The sequence below is a fragment of the Poromitra crassiceps genome, assembly GCF_964638095.1.
Source record: "Poromitra crassiceps genome assembly, chromosome: 8".
Taxonomy (NCBI): Eukaryota; Metazoa; Chordata; class Actinopteri; order Beryciformes; family Melamphaidae; genus Poromitra; species Poromitra crassiceps.
In genome coordinates, this window is record NC_139629.1 from 38,059,261 (window position 1) to 38,077,017 (window position 17,757).

Genomic DNA, 17,757 nt, shown 5'->3' on the forward strand with positions numbered 1-17,757 from the left:
CCCCCCGCTGTCCTCTATCTCTCTCCTGTAGTCCTGCATGCAGGGCGGATGTATCTCCACAACCGTAACTCGTAGAGACTCATGGCGGCATTGGATTCGGGGTGAAAAAATACATAAAGTCCTTTGTAGGCATCGCGATCTGACCTTCCGTTTGCCAGAAAATGTCAACTTTTCTCTGATTGGATAGTTTGAGGTTGGCGCCAATTTGTATCCAAACATCACTGAATGTACATGATGTACCTAACATAAAGTGAAGGCATATAGAGTAAAATATTCTGGTAAGAGAAAAAGCTGTGACATATGCAGTCCAGCTGCAGCTACCTCAGCTCGTAATTCCTATAGAAACATATTTACATTAAAAACAAGTTGTAAACATGAATCTACTTATACAAATAAATAATACTATAAAAATACTAATAAACTCATCAATAAGGTGAGGCGGGATCAGCCTCAGCCCTCTCAGCCCTCTGACGTAGGATTTTCCCCTCTGTCTGGCAACATTATGTAACACACAGCAGCTGTGCCCACCCCACACACACACATACACACACACACATACACACACACACACACACACTGGGGTCACTCAATGTCACTGGCGAGACAACAGTGATTACAGACAGCTGCATCAGATTCGCTCCTCCCTCTCTGTTGCTGTTCTTATAATCCATGTATTCCTGTCCTGCTCCTTAAACTAATGCAAATTAGTTATTGAACAACATGTAGTTGTTATCTAATTGGCACAATCAACAACCAACAACACTGATAGGGGGATGATTAGGTGGCCATGATGGAAGGACGGCCTGTGTGGGAATTTAGACTGGGCACCAGCCAGGGTTACACTCCTACTCTTGCGAAGAGTGCCGATGGGATCTTTATTGAACACAGAGAGTCAGGACCTCGGTTTAACTGAAGGAACGGTGCTCACTCACAGGACAGAGTCTCTGTCTCTGCCCTGGGGCATTGGGGATATATTCATGAGACCAGAGGGAAGAGCACCTATTACTGGTCCTCCAACACCACTTCCAGCACCAGGTGTTCTGCAAGTGGTGTTGGAGGACCAGTAGGAGGTTAGTCTCGCTGGCCAGCCTCCTCTCCCTTCCGTCCGAGGAGTCTGGCGACGCAGGTCTCCATAACTGGGATAAACCCTCCCCTGCTCTACAGCTGCTCTCCCATTGGAGCGACTGTTTCGGTGGCAGCCGGATGTCCGCTGCCGGCTTATTACAAACTCTGTCATTGGCTCCGACCATGTCAATCAGAGCGGCTTCCGCTCCCTCCTCCCTGTGTGTCGCTGTAAATAGTGCCCTGCCGCCGCAGTGAAAACAACAACGCTAACTAGCTAGCAAGCTAACGGCAGAAACCGACACGCTAGCTCGTTGCTACACGCTGAAAACGGCAAATTGGATTGTTGGAAACTATTTTCCAAGGGCACTGCCGCTAAGCGCCGCCCATCGCAATCCCACTATGGAGACCTGCGGCGCCAGACTCCTCGGACGGAAGGGAGAGGAGGCTGGCCAGCGAGACTAGTAGGAGGTAGACTGTATGTACGTATATGATCAGAGGAGAAAAAGCAATCTCTTATATGAGACAGCAGATTTTATTATGAAATAACAGACCTCCGAACGCCCAGATTGGGCCAATTGCGACCCACTGCATGTTACTGGGGGAGGGGAGTCTAACCCTATGTTACTGGGGAAGGGGAGGAGAGGGGTGGTCCTCTGGGCTCCTTGGCAGGCAGGTGGTGAGTTGCTGGGCTGCATTTAGACCATCAGCAGGGAGCTGAGTGGTTTACACTGATGGGACTGACGCACGTGTGCCTGTGTGCTGTCACTTAGCAAACTGGGCATCCTTTTATTTGTGGCTTCAAAGGAAATGATGGAAACTGCAGGGTCTTAAGAGTGGACTGCACTAAATTCATATCACCAGTGGATCATGGATGTCTATACATTGTCTATGGGAATGCGGTTGTGGTGTCTATAATTTATAGGCTGTACTCTTATGAGTGATAGCTGCCATTTGAAAAAAGAACACATTTCCTCATTTTGTAATGATAGATACTGACTGTGTCCATCAACAGGTTGTTATTCCCAGTGCGTCAAAATACACTGATTTACCACGGTATATTAGGATGCACACCTTCCTCTAGCACAGACACGCCTCTCCCTGCTTTCTTTATGCAAGCACGGCAAATAAGCAGGAAGAGAGGCGGAGCGCCGAGCGCCTCTCTCTTCCTGCTTTTTTTTTAGCTGGTGTAGGTACCGGATCTACTCGCCCTACCACGTCGGCTCGCCCATACCTGATGTGCTCGGCTCGGGGTCCAAACATTTATTTTCAAAAAGTAAGGCTCATGTTTATGAGAAATGGTCCTGTAACACTTGAATCATGATCATTAAATCTTTGTATGATAAATATATGAATGTTTCCAAATGTCTGATAACATCAGTAGCTTAGCTTGTTAGCTAATGTAAAGCTGACGGACATTTTGCCCACATTAATCCCACGTGCCCGACGTACAGGCAAGAGCCGATCACAATGCGTGCCCGAGCCGATCTGTTAGGCTAGCCGAAATTGCACCGACACCAGCCGTGAATCGCAGCTACTGGCCCGGTTCGGCCTGGTAACGCTCCGCGGGAGCCATGGCTTGAATCGCTGGGTAAGTCTTGGTTGAGTTCAGGCAAATAAAATAACCTTATATTTAGGCAACAAAAGCAACTTTTAGTTACAAAAGCAACTTGGTTGGGGTTAGGGTCAGGATTCGAAACCAGGTCTCACGTGACGAAAATGTTACAAGTTGGGAACGCTATGGGTCTTCCACTCCCACCCTTCTCCCTAGACGCTATGGGTCTTCCACTACCACCCTTCTCCCTAGATGCTATGGGTCTTCCACTACCACCCTTCTCCCTAGATGCTATGGGTCTTCCACTCCCACCCTTCTCCCTAGATGCTATGGGTCTTCCACTACCACCCTTCTCCCTAGACGCTATGGGTCTTCCACTACCACCCTTCTCCCTATGGGTCTTCCACTCCCACCCTTCTCCCTATGGGTCTTCCACTCTCACCCTTCTCCCTAGACGCTATGGGTCTTGCACTACCACCCTTCTCCCTATGGGTCTTCCACTCCCACCCTTCTCCCTATGGGTCTTCCACTCCCACCCTTCTCCCTATGGGTCTTCCACTCCCACCCTTCTCCCTGGGTCTTCCACTCCCACCCTTCTCCCTGGGTCTTCCACTCCCACCCTTCTCCCTGGGTCTTCCACTCCCACCCTTCTCCCTAGACGCTATGGGTCTTCCACTCCCACCTTTCTCCCTATGGGTCTTCCACTCCCACCCTTCTCCCTAGATGCTATGGGTCTTCCACTCCCACCTTTCTCCCTATGGGTCTTCCACTCCCACCCTTCTCCCTAGACGCTATGGGTCTTCCACTCCCACCCTTCTCCCTAGACGCTATGGGTCTTCCACTCCCACCTTTCTCCCTATGGGTCTTCCACTCCCACCCTTCTCCCTAGATGCTATGGGTCTTCCACTCCCACCTTTCTCCCTATGGGTCTTCCACTCCCACCCTTCTCCCTAGACGCTATGGGTCTTCCACTCCCACCCTTCTCCCTGGGTCTTCCACTCCCACCCTTCTCCATGCTATGGGTCTTCCACTCCCACCGTTCTCCCTATGGGTCTTCCACTACCACCGTTCTCCCTAGATGCTATGGGTCTTCCACTCCCACCTTTCTCCCTATGGGTCTTCCACTCCCACCCTTCTCCCTAGACACTATGGGTCTTCCACTCCCACCCTTCTCCCTAGTACGACATTCACCTACTTCAACCTCAAACTGTCCTTACGTTCAACGGCGCTCTGCATATTATGGTAAGGTACTTTCACGTTGGCAATAATGACGCGAGGGGCCGTGACAAATCGATGCATTTTGACGCCTCGCCAGTGAGACTGGGTTGTGTCCATACATGGATTTGATTGGACGAGTCATCAGCAACACCAACTACATAGGACAGCAGTGAGTGTTTTCTCATTGCGATGTGTTGTGTGTTCCCTGTACAGATATTAATAGCTAATCCTCTGGAAGCAATGTCACTAAGCCACACTGCTCCCCCCTCACGGCTTTGTGTTCAACCACATTCTTTCCATCTTTGTTTTGCCCTCCACTTCTCCCCCAGATAAGAAGCAACATTCCTCTCTCACTTTGCAACCCGCTCTCCTGACTTGATCAAGAAAATGCCTTTTTCCAGCCAACTATTCGGGCACGCTGTTGTGATTTGAACATTTTACAGAAGCACCTAGATCCAATTCAATAACTGAATAAACACACAGATCCAATTGGGATTTTGGTTGAAAACGGGGCCTAAAACGCGTCGCTCTCGCAAATGAACCTGAGGCTACAGAACATAATCTATATTATAGATTTTCATCACAATGCAGAAACAATTGGACGCGGTGCCCATTAACCCGAGGATCCCATTTCAGCGTGAAGGCGTAGCGGCCAATGTTAAGCGAGGAGAGGAAACAGGCAGAGACGGAGAGAAGAGAGGAAAGCTATTTCAGGGATGGTGTGTCTGGAATGACAACTGTTAACCCCTCCACCCCTCCTCTCTTTCTCTACCTCTCTCTATCAAATCCACTCTCTCTGTCCCTCTCTTCACCTCAAGCCTTTCATCGGCCACAACTTTTCCGACCACAGAGCCCTCCCTCTCTCTCTCTGTGTCTCAACCACAGACTCCCACCCCCCATCTCGCTCTCTCTGTATGTCTCGACCACAGACGCCCCCTCTCTCTTCCTCTCTCTCTGTATGTGTCTCGACCACAGACCCCCCCCCCCCTCTCTCTCTCTCTTTCTCTGTCTCTGTATGTGTCTCGTGATAAATATAGCTCATTATTACCCTTTCCAAAATGCAATGAGCTATGCGCACACATGCTCACCAACCGCCCCCCCCCCCTCCCACACACACACACACACACACACACACACACACACACACACACACACACACACACACACACACACACACACACACACAATATATATAAGAGCAGTGGGGGTGTGGCTACAGTCACAGACACATACAGTATACTGAAGGCAGTGGGAAGAGGTCATAGGGAAAGCATCTGACATAAGCAGGCATAACCAACAACACATAGCAGAGAGAGAGAGAGGGCGAACGAAGCTAAGCCTCACACTAAAGTGACTGCCCCCTCCGCTTCCCTGGTCTCCTCTCCTCCTCCTCCTCTGCCTTGGGCCTCCTCTGGTCTCTCCTCTCTCTCTCTCCTCCTCTGCCTTGGGCCTCCCCTGGTCTCTCATCTCTCTCTCCCCTCCTCTGCATTGGTCTCTCATCTCTCTCTCCTCTGGTCTTTCCTCTCCTGCTCTGCCTTGGTCTCTCCCCTCTCTGTCCTCCTCTGGTCTCTCCTCTCTCTCTCTCCTCTGCCTGGGGCCATCCATGAGTCTGACCAACTCCTCTGCCTACCGATCGGAGCGGAGTTTCCACCAGACGTCTTCGTCCTCCTCCTCCTCCGGGAACCCACACATGGAGAAGAGCCGAGGACTGTTCGCCGAGGACTTTGGCTCCTTCCTGAGGCCGGGGAGCGATGCCTTGGGATTCTCCAGTAAGTCTAAAATGCCCATGGCACACCAATCGAACATTCTACAATAAACACAGATGTTTGTTTGGTGTGCCATGGCTGTCTGTCCTTGTTTGGAGATGTTTGGTCAGATGTTCAATCCTTGTTTGTCTGTCTGTAGCCCATGGCACACCAATCGCATTGCATGGCCTTTAAAGTAGTGATCAAAGTGACAGACACCACAGACAGCAGTGTTGTAGTTACTCGAGTCCTGTACTAATCTTCAGGACTCGTGACTGGACGTGGAAGAGGACAGATGACTCGGAGTTGGACACGAACATTCATGCATTCGGACTTGGAAGTTGGAGACGAGGACTCGGGCTTGTTGATTGAACTCTGACTCGAACACTAAGGACTCCAGACTCGACTTGCACTGGAGATATAGTTGATTACAACACTGCCCACAGATTGATGTGACAGCTTTGACTGTACAGTAGATGGATCTCTGTTCGGCAGGTTCAGTGTGTGCGACACTTTTGTCCATAAAGCGGTGGTAAAAGTGTAACCGTGGTTTGAAGTGACACAATTGCTTAGATGAGTATATAAAAGGCAAGTGTGTGTGTGTGTGTGTGTGTGTGTGTGTGTGTGTGTGTGTGTGTGTGTGTGTGTGTGCGCGTGCGCGTGCGCGTGCGCGCGTGTGCGTGTGCGTGTGCGTGTGTGTGTGTGTGTGTGTGTGTGTGTGTGTGCGCGTGCGCGTGTGTGCGTGTGCGTGTGCGTGTGTGTGTGTGTGTGTGAGAGAGAGAGCAGGAATCTAAACAAGATGGACTTTGATGGGGCAAAACAAATGTGAAAAACTTAGAAAAGGTATGGTGAGACTGGACTTTTCCACAAATCAAGGTAGTTGTTTTCTGTTCTCTCGTTTTGGCCAGGCAGATCTGGCTCTGTCTGAAGCTGACTGATTGACTGACAACCCTGAGGACAAATTGTCCATCATTAGAGATCAGAGACCAAAACACGATGATGTCATCATAAGTCCTCCTTCAATTACATCATTAGTGATGTCATAAATCCCACATTGACTGACTGACTGACTGACTGGCTGACTGGCTGACTGACTCACAACCCTGGCCAGGGTGGCCAGGCAGCCAGATGATGTCATCAGTAAGACACATGCTGCCTGGGATATAGTGAATTTTAGAGGACCCGCCCGGACCGGGGGCTCGCCGACCAGTCAGCTAATGTCAAGCCACCTTGGCTGGACAACATACAGCACTGCCTCTCTTGGGCTCTATTATATAACGTGACGTTACAGATCACATTTCAATAAATGTTTATGGAGATTTGAAGGTGCTTGGATGTTTGTTTTGCTCTTCTATCTTATTATTGAACAGATCAATCCTTGTCCTGATTATTGGTAAGCATAATCTATCGATAGAACATGGTTTAAGATTTTGCCTGAATTGTTTTAGGGTCTTCTGATAAATTCAGCATAGCCTAGATAATCCACGAAGCAGCACAATAAAATTTACCTTTTTCAAAAACTTTTTCACTGCTTAAACCATGGTGTACATTTAATGGGGGGAAACATGGCAATAAATAAACTAACCCTAACCCGATCGGAGCGGAGTTGGTCTGCTTAAAAAAAAGAAAAACGTTACATCACTGATGACATCACAGATGACACCATCACAGAAGACCACACAATTGCTGGAGTGACATCACTGATGACATCACAATTGCTCAAATGCATCACATTAACACTGATGACATCACCGATGACATCACTCACTGATGACATCACCGATGACAACATCACCAATGGTATCACAATTGCGCGAGTGGGGAATCGAGAGAGCTATCAACTAGAAACCAAGAAGATGGAGGTGCAGCAGCTCCTGTCTCTGTCAGGCTCAGCTCTGGCCCAAGCTGTCAACTCTCTGCTGGAGACTCCAGGCCTCTACGTCTTCTCCCACATCCTGGAACTGCCTAATGTCCGAGAGCTGGAGACGGGCCCTCATGCGCCGCTGTACCAGCTCCTCAACCTGTTCGCCTATGGAACCTACTGCGACTACAAAGAGAGAGCAGCCTCTCTTCCCGACTTGACCCCAGCACAGAGAAACAAACTTCGCCACTTGTCCATTATCAGCTTGGCATCCAACCTCAAGTGCCTGCCCTATTCACTGCTGCTGCAGCAGCTGGAGCTGAGGACTGTGCGTGAGCTGGAGGACCTGCTGATCGAAGCCGTCTACTGTGACATCATCCAGTGCAAGCTGGACCAGAGGAACCAGCAGGTGGAGGTAGACTGCTGTATCGGTCGCGACCTCATGCCCAACGAGCTCCCGAACATCGTCAACACACTGCAGGAGTGGTGCACGGGCTGCGAGGCGGTGCTGTGCGGCATTGAGGAGCAGGTCTCAAGAGCAAACCAGTACAGAGAGAGCCAGCTGAAGGTCAAAGTTCAAGTGGAAACGGAGGTTTCAAACCTACAGAAAATGTTAAAGGCCAGCTCCGCTTCTCTGTCATCTGGATGGCTCCTTTCATCTGCTGGAGGCGCCTACAATCAGTACGCAGACTACCCAGCTGATCTGCAAGACCCCGCCTACTTTCAGGAACCACGACAACCGGGCAAAAAAAATTCCAAAGTGAAAGGGCTGCATGGCAGTGGAGGGTTCTTGTCCAAGTTGAAATGAAGGTCTTTCGGAGGAAGAGACCTGGAGACACCAGCACTGATGGATACACTCAAAATGTGACGCAACGTTAAAGGACAGCCTGAGTAACAACCACTCGCCATGCAGACGCCAACAACAAGACACTTTCTCATCACCTCTTACACTCATCTCACCTGGACGGATTCGGAAGCAGACACTGGCTGATGGGAGTGACGGGTGGGACTACCAGCTCTCTATATATTCCCCTTCAAATACCCAGTACACAGCAAAACACAAACGTATAACAGTCAGTCTGTTTAGAAATCAGTTGTTTTTGATCCCTTTTTTTTACAACAACGAGACATGTGAGAGCAATGTATTTGATGCATTTGATTGTTACATTGTATTCATTGTATTTTGAGTTGAGACGTGTAGAATATAAAATAAAGCTAAAGATTGTTGTTGGGAAATAAAACGAAGCCCTGTAAAAAATAAAAATGCTCGTGTGACATCACTGATGACATCATCACTGACATCACTGAAATTAAAATTGTTATATGAAATTACAATTGCTCTAAGTCACCGATGACATCATCATGAACATATTCTGACATTATCCGTGATGTCATAAATCCTTCGCTGCTAAGGCTATAAGTATGACTGGAAACTTGGACTACAGTTGCCAAACCGTTCGGACAAGCCTACAAGGGCAACTTGTCTCAACCCCGTCATGGACTACCCCTCGGGCCTAACCTCGCGATGCAGCGCATTTTGAAGTTTGATGAAAAGTAAACCGACTACATCACAGAGTAGCTGATTGGCTGATCACTGTTTGGGGCGTGGCCAGACCCTTCAGCCAATAGAGAGCAGTGCAGTGGCGGTTGTCTGGACCATCAGATGCAAACCATCTGTTAGGTGACCTAACCTGACCGCTAACCGGCGTTAGGTTAGGTGAGTTTCCACTACCAATACTTAAAGTTTGGCTGAGAGGAGTTGCGCCCTCAGCCCATAGTCTTAATCATGGAGGGGGCGAGTGGCGCGCCCTCCCCAGGAGGTAGAGCTGTAGCCTGGGATTAGGAAGGTTCCTGACTGAACCCCTAGCTACCGACAAGCTGGCTCACGATGAGCTGGCTGCCACGCTGTGGGCAGCAGTCATGCGGAGGCCATGAGCGCCATCCGCCGTTTTGGAGCAGGGTCATTACCGGGGGCCAGGCGGAACAGGGAATGGTTGCCCTGGGGCAGACCAGTCTCAAGCCGCAGGCTGGTAGGTAGGAGTCGGGGGGGCTTTCTGCCCCGACAGGCTTGTCCGCATAGGGTGGCATCATAATTGCTGGTGGCATCGTATTTGTTCAAGTGACATCAGTGATGACAGAAGTGTTGGCAACACACTATTGCTCGAGTGACATCGCCGATGACTCACTGATGACATCACTTACAAACTGCCGGTAAATACCGGTCCTACATAATAGCCTCTGCAAGGAAGGATTTATGACATCACTGATGATGAGGGTCCGTGTGTGCATCCGCGTGCATGCATGTGTGCGTTTTCACCGGGCTCTACAACAACTTTGAAAAGTCACGCAGCCATCTTGCTTTTGAAGGTCAAAAATAGGTCAAATAATCAAAACAACATAAATTATGAATTCCTCGAACCCAAAGGTCCATAAACCATTTTAAAGGTATTGTAACTTAATATGCAACTTAGCGGATAGCCAATAATAAACTGAGAAACGAAACTTCGATTTCCATGGTCACGGAACTGCTGGAAATGACCCAACTATTAAGGATTCAGAAAGAACCCACGATTGGGAGAGAGAATGAACAATTTTGCCAAAAATGGTGTGAAATACTGAACATGTAAGTGCTCCCTAGATCTCATGTTGCTCATCCAAGAAAACCAATCTCAACTTGCTGCCACAGAAGCTGGAATATAAGAACAATTTACTCAAAAGGCATAAAATACAAATTGCTATGAAGGCTTATAAATGCATTATAATGTCTTAAGAATGTGCTCGTAATACATTATTGACATGACCTTCATCGAAAGTTTTTCTGCCCCAAATTCATGCCAGAACCCTGAAAAGTGTTTTGGCAAATTTGGACGCGATTGGAGCAACAGTGCGTGTCACAACTCCGGACAGAACGACAGACAGACAGACAGACAGACAGACATTTCAGCATCTTTTTGAGGTCTGACTTTGGTGATAATATTCCAAAGATGAAAAAAGGCACACGCAGGAATACCGATCTCACTGCCAGCAGTGTGACTTCACACATTGGGAATGATGGTGATGACGCCTGCATAAGGAATGACCAGATGGTTGCCGTGTGACCGGGGTACACACACACACACACACACACACACACCCACACACACAACACACACACACACACGGTGGGGATGATGTCATGTAACCAAAGTAGCCTGCATTATGTTAAGTCAGAGTCCATGTCACCCTCCGTACTTGAGCCACAGGCATTCGAGAACACTTTCAAATCAACTTCACCATTTATTCACAAGCTGGGTGGGTCTACTGGTGGATGGACCATGTAGGCAGGGTGGACCATGTAGGCAGGGTGGACCATGTAGGCAGGGTGGATGGACCATGTAGGCAGGGTGGATGGACCATGTAGGCAGGGTGGACCGTGTAGGCAGGGTGGACCGTGTAGGCAGGGTGGAGTGGACCGTGTAGGCAGGGTGGACCATGTAGGCAGGGTGGATGGACCATGTAGGCAGGGTGGATGGACCGTGTAGGCAGGGTGGTCGTCGATTAATGGAGGCGGTCGGGGAGCCGCCGCTGGGGGGCACGATGGAATAGAGCGAACAGGCTTGACCTGGGACATGTGAAATGTAGGGTGGATGCGAGGGAGAGAAGCAAGCAGTATCAGGCGGACAGCAGCGGGGTTCCCAACCCGCTCAATGACAAAAGGTCAGATAAAACGAGGTGCAAGCTTCTTGGATTCCACCCTCAAGGGAATGTCCCGAGACGAGAGCCACACCCTCTGACCAGGGGTGTAGATTGGTGCCGGGGTACGTGATGGTTTGCCTGGACTTGAGCGCTGACAGAGGCACGCAAAAGTGCCGTGCGAGTCCTCTTCCACGTGTGAGATGGCCTCAGCTGCATCCTGCAGGAATCTGGTGGGGATTCTGTCCTGTCCTGTTGCCTTTAATAGCAGGGTTGAGGGCCTTGAGCTTTTTTTTAGAACAGCTTCCTCAGACACACTTGTAAACAAAAACGTATCTGCCTGGACACCTTTTTGTTGATAACACCTCTCCACATGACTTTCACCAACAGTGTCTGTCGGACTGGGCAAATTAGTAACTAATGCATTTGCTATAGTATGGAAAAACTGATTTAAAGTATTCGCTACATTAAAATGACCTTTTACGAGCGTGCCTCCTATGTCTAGACTCATGTTTTTTGCTTTTGTTATCAGCCTGTTTCTATATCTGTTTCAAGCACTTCCACAGCTGTTGTGGATTTGACTTATTTTCTGTTCTTTTTTCATTTGAAATACTCTGCCTTGCCTTTCTTTATCAGTCTAGTTACCTCATTTCTGAGTGTTTTAAAATCATTGTAGACTTTGCTCATCATCCCTGTTTCTACTCAAACTTGTGAATGTGTCATTTCCGACTTTGATAGCTTTGAGAATTTCTGAATTCATCCAAGCCTCCGATCTAACTTTACATCTTTTCTGGTGCAATTTCGTTTGAACAAAGATTTACAACAATCTTTACAAAGATTAAAAATTGCCCCAGGCTTTATCCACAGACACAGGGGTGAGCAGTCCATACACAGTAACCTACCTTTTAGTACCTCGCTATCATAGTTCTTCAGAGACCTTATCTTGTCCTCCTCTGGTCTGAGAAGTGTCCTCATCTTGTGATGTGTTCAGGTGCAGCTGGAAATATCAAGACTCTGGGAGATTCCTACCAGTTCACGGTAGACGTCCGAGACTTCTGCCCTGAGGACGTCATCGTCACCACCTCCAACAACCAGATTGAAGTCCGTGCAGAAAAGGTGACTACAAGACAGAACACAACAACAATTGTCCAACCAAGGCTAGACATTTGTCTTTGGTCTAATTCCCTCTCTTGTGACTGAACTCCTGATTTGCTTTGACCAATGAAAGATTGAATCCACTGATAAAAAACTGTATTTTCTGTGTTCAAATTCAACGTGTCTCAAAGTGGGATCTGGAGTCCTTTTTTTATTATTATTTTTTTATTTCGCCCCCCATTTTCTCCCCAATTGTACTTGGCCAATTTTCCCCTTGCTGCCCCGGTCGCTGCTCCACCCTCTGCTGATCTGGGGAGAGCCATAGACTAGCACCATGCTTCCTCTGACACATGCGCAGTTGCCAGCCGCTTCTTTTCACCTGACAGCGGGGAGCTTCACCGGCAGGACGTAGTACGTGGGAGGATCATGCTATTCCGACCAGTTCCCTGAGGAGGCGCTAGTGCAGCAACCAGGACACATACCCCTAATCCGGCTTCCCGCCCGCAGACACAGCCAATCGTGCCAATCGTGCCAATCCGACCAAGCCGGAGGTAACGCGGGGGCGTGAACCTGCGACCCTCGTGTTGGTAGGCGGATCTGGAGTCCTTGAGCGGGCTCCAAGGGGTTCCCCAGCAAAATGAGCCATAGTTAAATTTCATCCTAATTTAATTCAAAAGAAACTATCCCATTTACAGAATGTCTTAAAATTACATTCTCTAATCAGATTAATTAGGGGATGTCATTTTAAGACGTTCCCTAAATGGGATAATTTCTTGTGAATTAAATTATCCTAGCCCAGATTTACGACATTCTCTAATTATCCCAATTAAAGAATACCATTATATATGATAGAAAATGTCATTTTAAGACATGAGCTAATTGGGAATCGGGACTATTCTCACCATGGGTTTCACTCACCACTATTATCTCCACACATACAGTAGGCAGTTTTACAATAAAATACTGAATGAAGTATGACAAAAGAAGACATGTTAGGATGTCATCTTGGGCTTTGGGGGGGAAATTATAAAAAATGTTCACCATTTTATAGACCAAACGATTAATCGATTAGTCTGAAATAATCAACAGATTAATATCGATAATGAAAATAATCATTAGTTGCAGCCCTACTCAGCATTGGTAACGTGTCCCCCATTGTCCCACACGACACAAACATACTTTTTGTCCCACATTTGGTTTGCTGGGATCTGGTCACCCTATATACCAACAAGGCATGGTAGAGATGAGCGCTGCCAGTTCAGCGAACAAGCCAGCGAGGGACGCTAGAAAGGTGTGCGCAAAGCGTGCTCAATTTCTAGTCTTATCAAATAGGAGTCTGTGGCCTAATGTCTGTCTATTTGAGAGTCTGTGACATGACAATGTTTGAGAACCTCTGAAGTCTATGCATCCATTCATTCTGACTTGAGCCAAAATACTATCATCTTTCATCATACAATATCCTCTTTGACAGCTGGCCCAGGATGGTACGGTGATGAACACCTTCACCCACAAGTGCCAACTACCTGAGGATGTGGACCCCACTTCAGTGACGTCATCACTGGGCACCGAGGGGACCCTCACGGTGCGGGCGCGCCGGCACCCTGCCAAACACGAGCTCGTACAGACCTTCCGCACTGAGATCAAGATCTAGAGAGGCAAACCTGGGCCCCGTTCCAATACCCATACTTCCATACTATTTAGTAGGCAAAAAAAGAATTAGTATGTCCCAATACATAGTATGATGCAGTATGCCAAGAGTACCAGGATGTTGTACTACATCAGCTCCTATTTCTGAGTATGCATCGATGCATGCTGCTCCAGCCAAACTTCCCCACAATCCTTTGCGCAGCGGAAGTTCCTCTTCTTCTAATGTTTTATGGCGGTTGGCAAACAACTTTTTGTGCATTACCGCCACCTACTGGAGTTACGTCGCACTGACTGAGCTGCGTGTATAATCCATGCCCACCTCCATGACCCGTGAACACGTCAATAACTATGATAAAAACACTGACAGAAATATGCACGTTATTATACTGTTAAGAATGAGACTGCATGTAAGTATCATCACATCAGTTTATTAGAAACAACAACATACATTACAATATAACAGCAATTTGTTTATTTGATTGTTCCAATTTTGTAAATGCTTACCGGTAGTCTGATTTTTTTGTATAATGTACTGTTTGTTATTGCCAGACTTGTTTATTGAATTAAAAAAAATGTGGCGCTGCGGACGTCGGCGGAAGTGAGCAAGAGGTCGGAGTTCAGGAAGCTCATGTGTGACAGATGTAGTGTGCCCCAATAGTATGCATTTTGCATGCATGCTACACACTACAATCCATACTTTGTGAGGGCAGCGGCAGTACATACTACAAGAAAGAAGTATGGGTATTGGAACGCAGCCCTCTGGCTTCCCCGCCACAAACCCCCTCATTCCCTCACTTCCTGTGTTTTCTATGCAACTTCCTGTATTCCCTGTCTTCACCGACACTTCTCGACATTCTGCACTCTGAGTGTTGGCCTTTGTTCTGTATAGCCCTTTTCAGACATGCAGTGAACTCCCGAAGATATCCAGATGTAACCGAATGAATGTGAGTCCTCGTGAGTCCCGAGTGGTAGCGAGTAGGTTGGTTAAACTCACTCCCCCAGTATAAAGGCACGTTAATCAGCTCCGCCAAGGGAGCTAGCTCTCTTGGTGCAGTGGTTAGTGAACAATCTTTACTTACTGTATTTTTTGTGTGTGCATTAAGGACATGTCGGTAACACTTTATTTGAAGGGGTGTGCATAAGACTGACAACACTGTCATAACCATGACATGACACCTGTCATGAACATGAAGGAGGCTTTATGAATGTTTATGACTGTTGTCATTAAGTGTCATTCCGTAAATTATGTCATTGTTAAGTTGTTTGAGATGTCTTTGTTATGGCATGTCAGTCATGACCATTTTATTCAACTCAATTCTGAAATTCACCTCTGAAATGCATGAATGCTCGATAATGAATAATGTATGTATTGTATATGAGTGTTTTGTGGTAATAAAGCTCTCCTGCTTTGAGAATAAATAAATACATAAATAAACACCCTCTGAGTTTGATTGACAGCTGGCACTCTGTTTCAAGTCGGAGCCATTACTCCTTCTTTGCTTGAAGAGTGCCTTGGAACTCAAAATAGGCTATAATTACTATTTCCCCTTTTTGTGTGCAGTTTACATCAGTTTACAGCATTGGCATTGCATACAGCAATGATTATTATGCAGGGGTGAAAGTGGATAGAAATTCTTGCGGTACTACTACCCCAACGTTCATCGCGTCATTGTTCTCCTCCCGCCCCAGCTTCATGCGTCCCTGAACACACGCATATTTTTTGAACACCTGTAGGGTGTAGAACTTAGAAAAACGTGACATCATGTAGTCTATATAGCAAATTATTTATTTAAATGGTGCAAGTTAGTAGCCTACTTAATTAACCGGTATACAGTAGTGTGGCACAATTGTGCTTGTGCTTTAAGTAAAACAGTTGTCCAATGGTAAAGTAAAGGTGAAAATTAATTATGCAAAGGACAAATAATATGAAAATGAATAAGCAAGAATATGAAAATGGATTAAAAAAGGCACATTTTAAATTGCATTTTGCAAATCAGCATTAATTCATCAGTCTTCCATTTGTCAATTTAATTCATCTAATTTAAATGGCTCATTTATAAGCATTTTTATTAATAGGTTCATAAATAGTTTTATCAAACGGCTAATTTAAAAGCATTTTTTCCTTCTAGAAGCTGTCTGGAAGGTGAATATGTACAGCAACCTAAGTAAAATATAAAGTGTAAAGTATAAATTGTAAAGTAAATCATAATTGACCACCAGAGAGTGATCACCCTCCATAGAAGGACAGTAAGCCAAAGCGTCTGTTCCATCCCCAATGTCTTTCACTTCCACAAGCTCTATCTTTCCTTCAAAAAGATATCACCACAATGAGTTGAGCCACAACAATGAACCACTCAGAAAAGATCTTAATGTGGAGTGCTTTGACTTACCACTGGGTGTCACCACAGCCACAGTCTGTGGGGAGTTTAACAGTCTTACTACAGTGAATCGTGAAGGTCTGAGGGATGTGGCTGCAGACTCCTGACCGCAGTCCTGGACCAGAGATTTGGACGTGGCTTTGATCAGAGACTTCCTTCACGGACACTTTGAAAGGGCTTCCTTGATGAAGAGGAGCAATCACACTTGACTCATATTGAATCCACTATGTCAAATGATGAAGAACGGAATCTTGAAAGCCTCACCTTCAATGTGTTCCCCTCCAGAGGTGATGTTGACCTGATAGATTCCTGGGGCACTGGGGGTGTACTGCACATCATTGTAGTCTGTGCAGGACACTTTGGCATCCGATGGTCCCTCCACAGTGACATCTATGCCTCCTGCTCTGTCACCTCTGTGGAGAATAGTTTGGAACTCATTCACTTTGTTTCCCTTACAGCTGAGGTGAAACATGGAAGGCCCATCTGTCTTACCTCGTTGTGATGGTAAAATGATTTCTCTCCCCTGTTTAGTCCCTGAAGGAGTCTAGTCCCACTGGCAAAGACACAATGCTTTCTGTTCTCCTTCAAAACCATTCTCTGCTTCTCCTGCATACATGTGTGTGTGTGTGTGTGTGTGTGTGTGTGTGTGTGTGTGTGTGTGTGTGTGTGTGTGTGTGTGTGTGTGTGTGTGTGTGTGTGTGTGTATGTGTGTATATATATATATATATATATATATATATATATATATATATATATATATATATATATATATATATATATATATATATATATATATATATATATATTACTTACTTACTTTACTTTACTTTATTGTTTAGTTAGACAGGACAGTGCACATTAATAAAACAGTTTACACATATAGAATCATCCATACATGTCAACAGTAAAAGTGCCGGGATTAGCCGAAGCTAGTTTTCACCCGCAGTCCTCGGGACATAAAGAACTAAAAACTACAAGGTAACTACAGGAATAAAAACAATACGGGAATAAAAAGCAATACGGAAATAAAAGCAATATAGTAAAATAAAAATGCACAAGGGATAACAATACATACACAGGATAAGAACAATACACACAAACAAGATAAAAGCAATACAGTTAAAGTGCACAGTTAAAGTGCAATATCAGTACAATAAAGTGCTGATACAGTACAGTAAAGTGCAATCAAGGAAATTATGAGAGGGCTATTGGTTATTAATATGGTTGCAGTGTTGGTTAGTTTTGAGCCATTCCTTAAGTTTAGTTTTGAAGGTAGGGTATGTGGGGCACTCCCTTACTGCGGGCGGGAGACCATTCCATACCCTACCGCCAACGATGGACAAAACGTTTTTCCCATATGCAGTGCGTCTGTGGCCCAACTCACAGTCTCCTCTTTGACATGCCCTGGTAGTCATGCCCTCCACGGACCTCCGCTTGAAAAACTCTCCCAGAGGGGGTGGGGCAAGTCCATGGAGACACTTAAAAACAAAGCAGGCCTGTCTGAAAGTTTTAAAATGGTCAAAA

General features: G+C 46.5%; 1 protein-coding gene and 1 pseudogene across 2 annotated transcripts; both read left to right on the forward strand.

Moving 5' to 3' along the window:
- Nucleotides 1-5,081: 5,081 nt before the first annotated feature.
- On the forward strand, nt 5,082-15,268 carry hspb7 (heat shock protein family, member 7 (cardiovascular)). Its single transcript, XM_083641586.1, has 3 exons — nt 5,082-5,604; nt 12,105-12,229; nt 13,680-15,268. Exons 1-3 carry the CDS (start codon nt 5,439-5,441, stop codon nt 13,857-13,859), a joined length of 471 nt encoding a protein of 156 aa, XP_083497712.1. The 5' UTR covers nt 5,082-5,438; the 3' UTR covers nt 13,860-15,268.
- On the forward strand, nt 7,437-8,249 carry LOC310781581 (COP9 signalosome complex subunit 7b pseudogene; annotated as a pseudogene). The gene has a single exon. The product of its transcript is annotated as a COP9 signalosome complex subunit 7b pseudogene (transcript).
- Nucleotides 15,269-17,757: the final 2,489 nt, after the last annotated feature.

Excerpts from the sequence above, each read along its gene's own strand:
- hspb7 (XM_083641586.1), top strand. The coding sequence starts at position 5,439 with ATGAGTCTGACCAACTCCTCTGCCTACCGATCGGAGCGGAGTTTCCAC. Across the intron at positions 5,605-12,104 it reads CGATGCCTTGGGATTCTCCA|GTGCAGCTGGAAATATCAAG; the intron begins GTAAGTCTAAAA and ends TGATGTGTTCAG. Across the intron at positions 12,230-13,679 it reads TTGAAGTCCGTGCAGAAAAG|CTGGCCCAGGATGGTACGGT; the intron begins GTGACTACAAGA and ends CCTCTTTGACAG.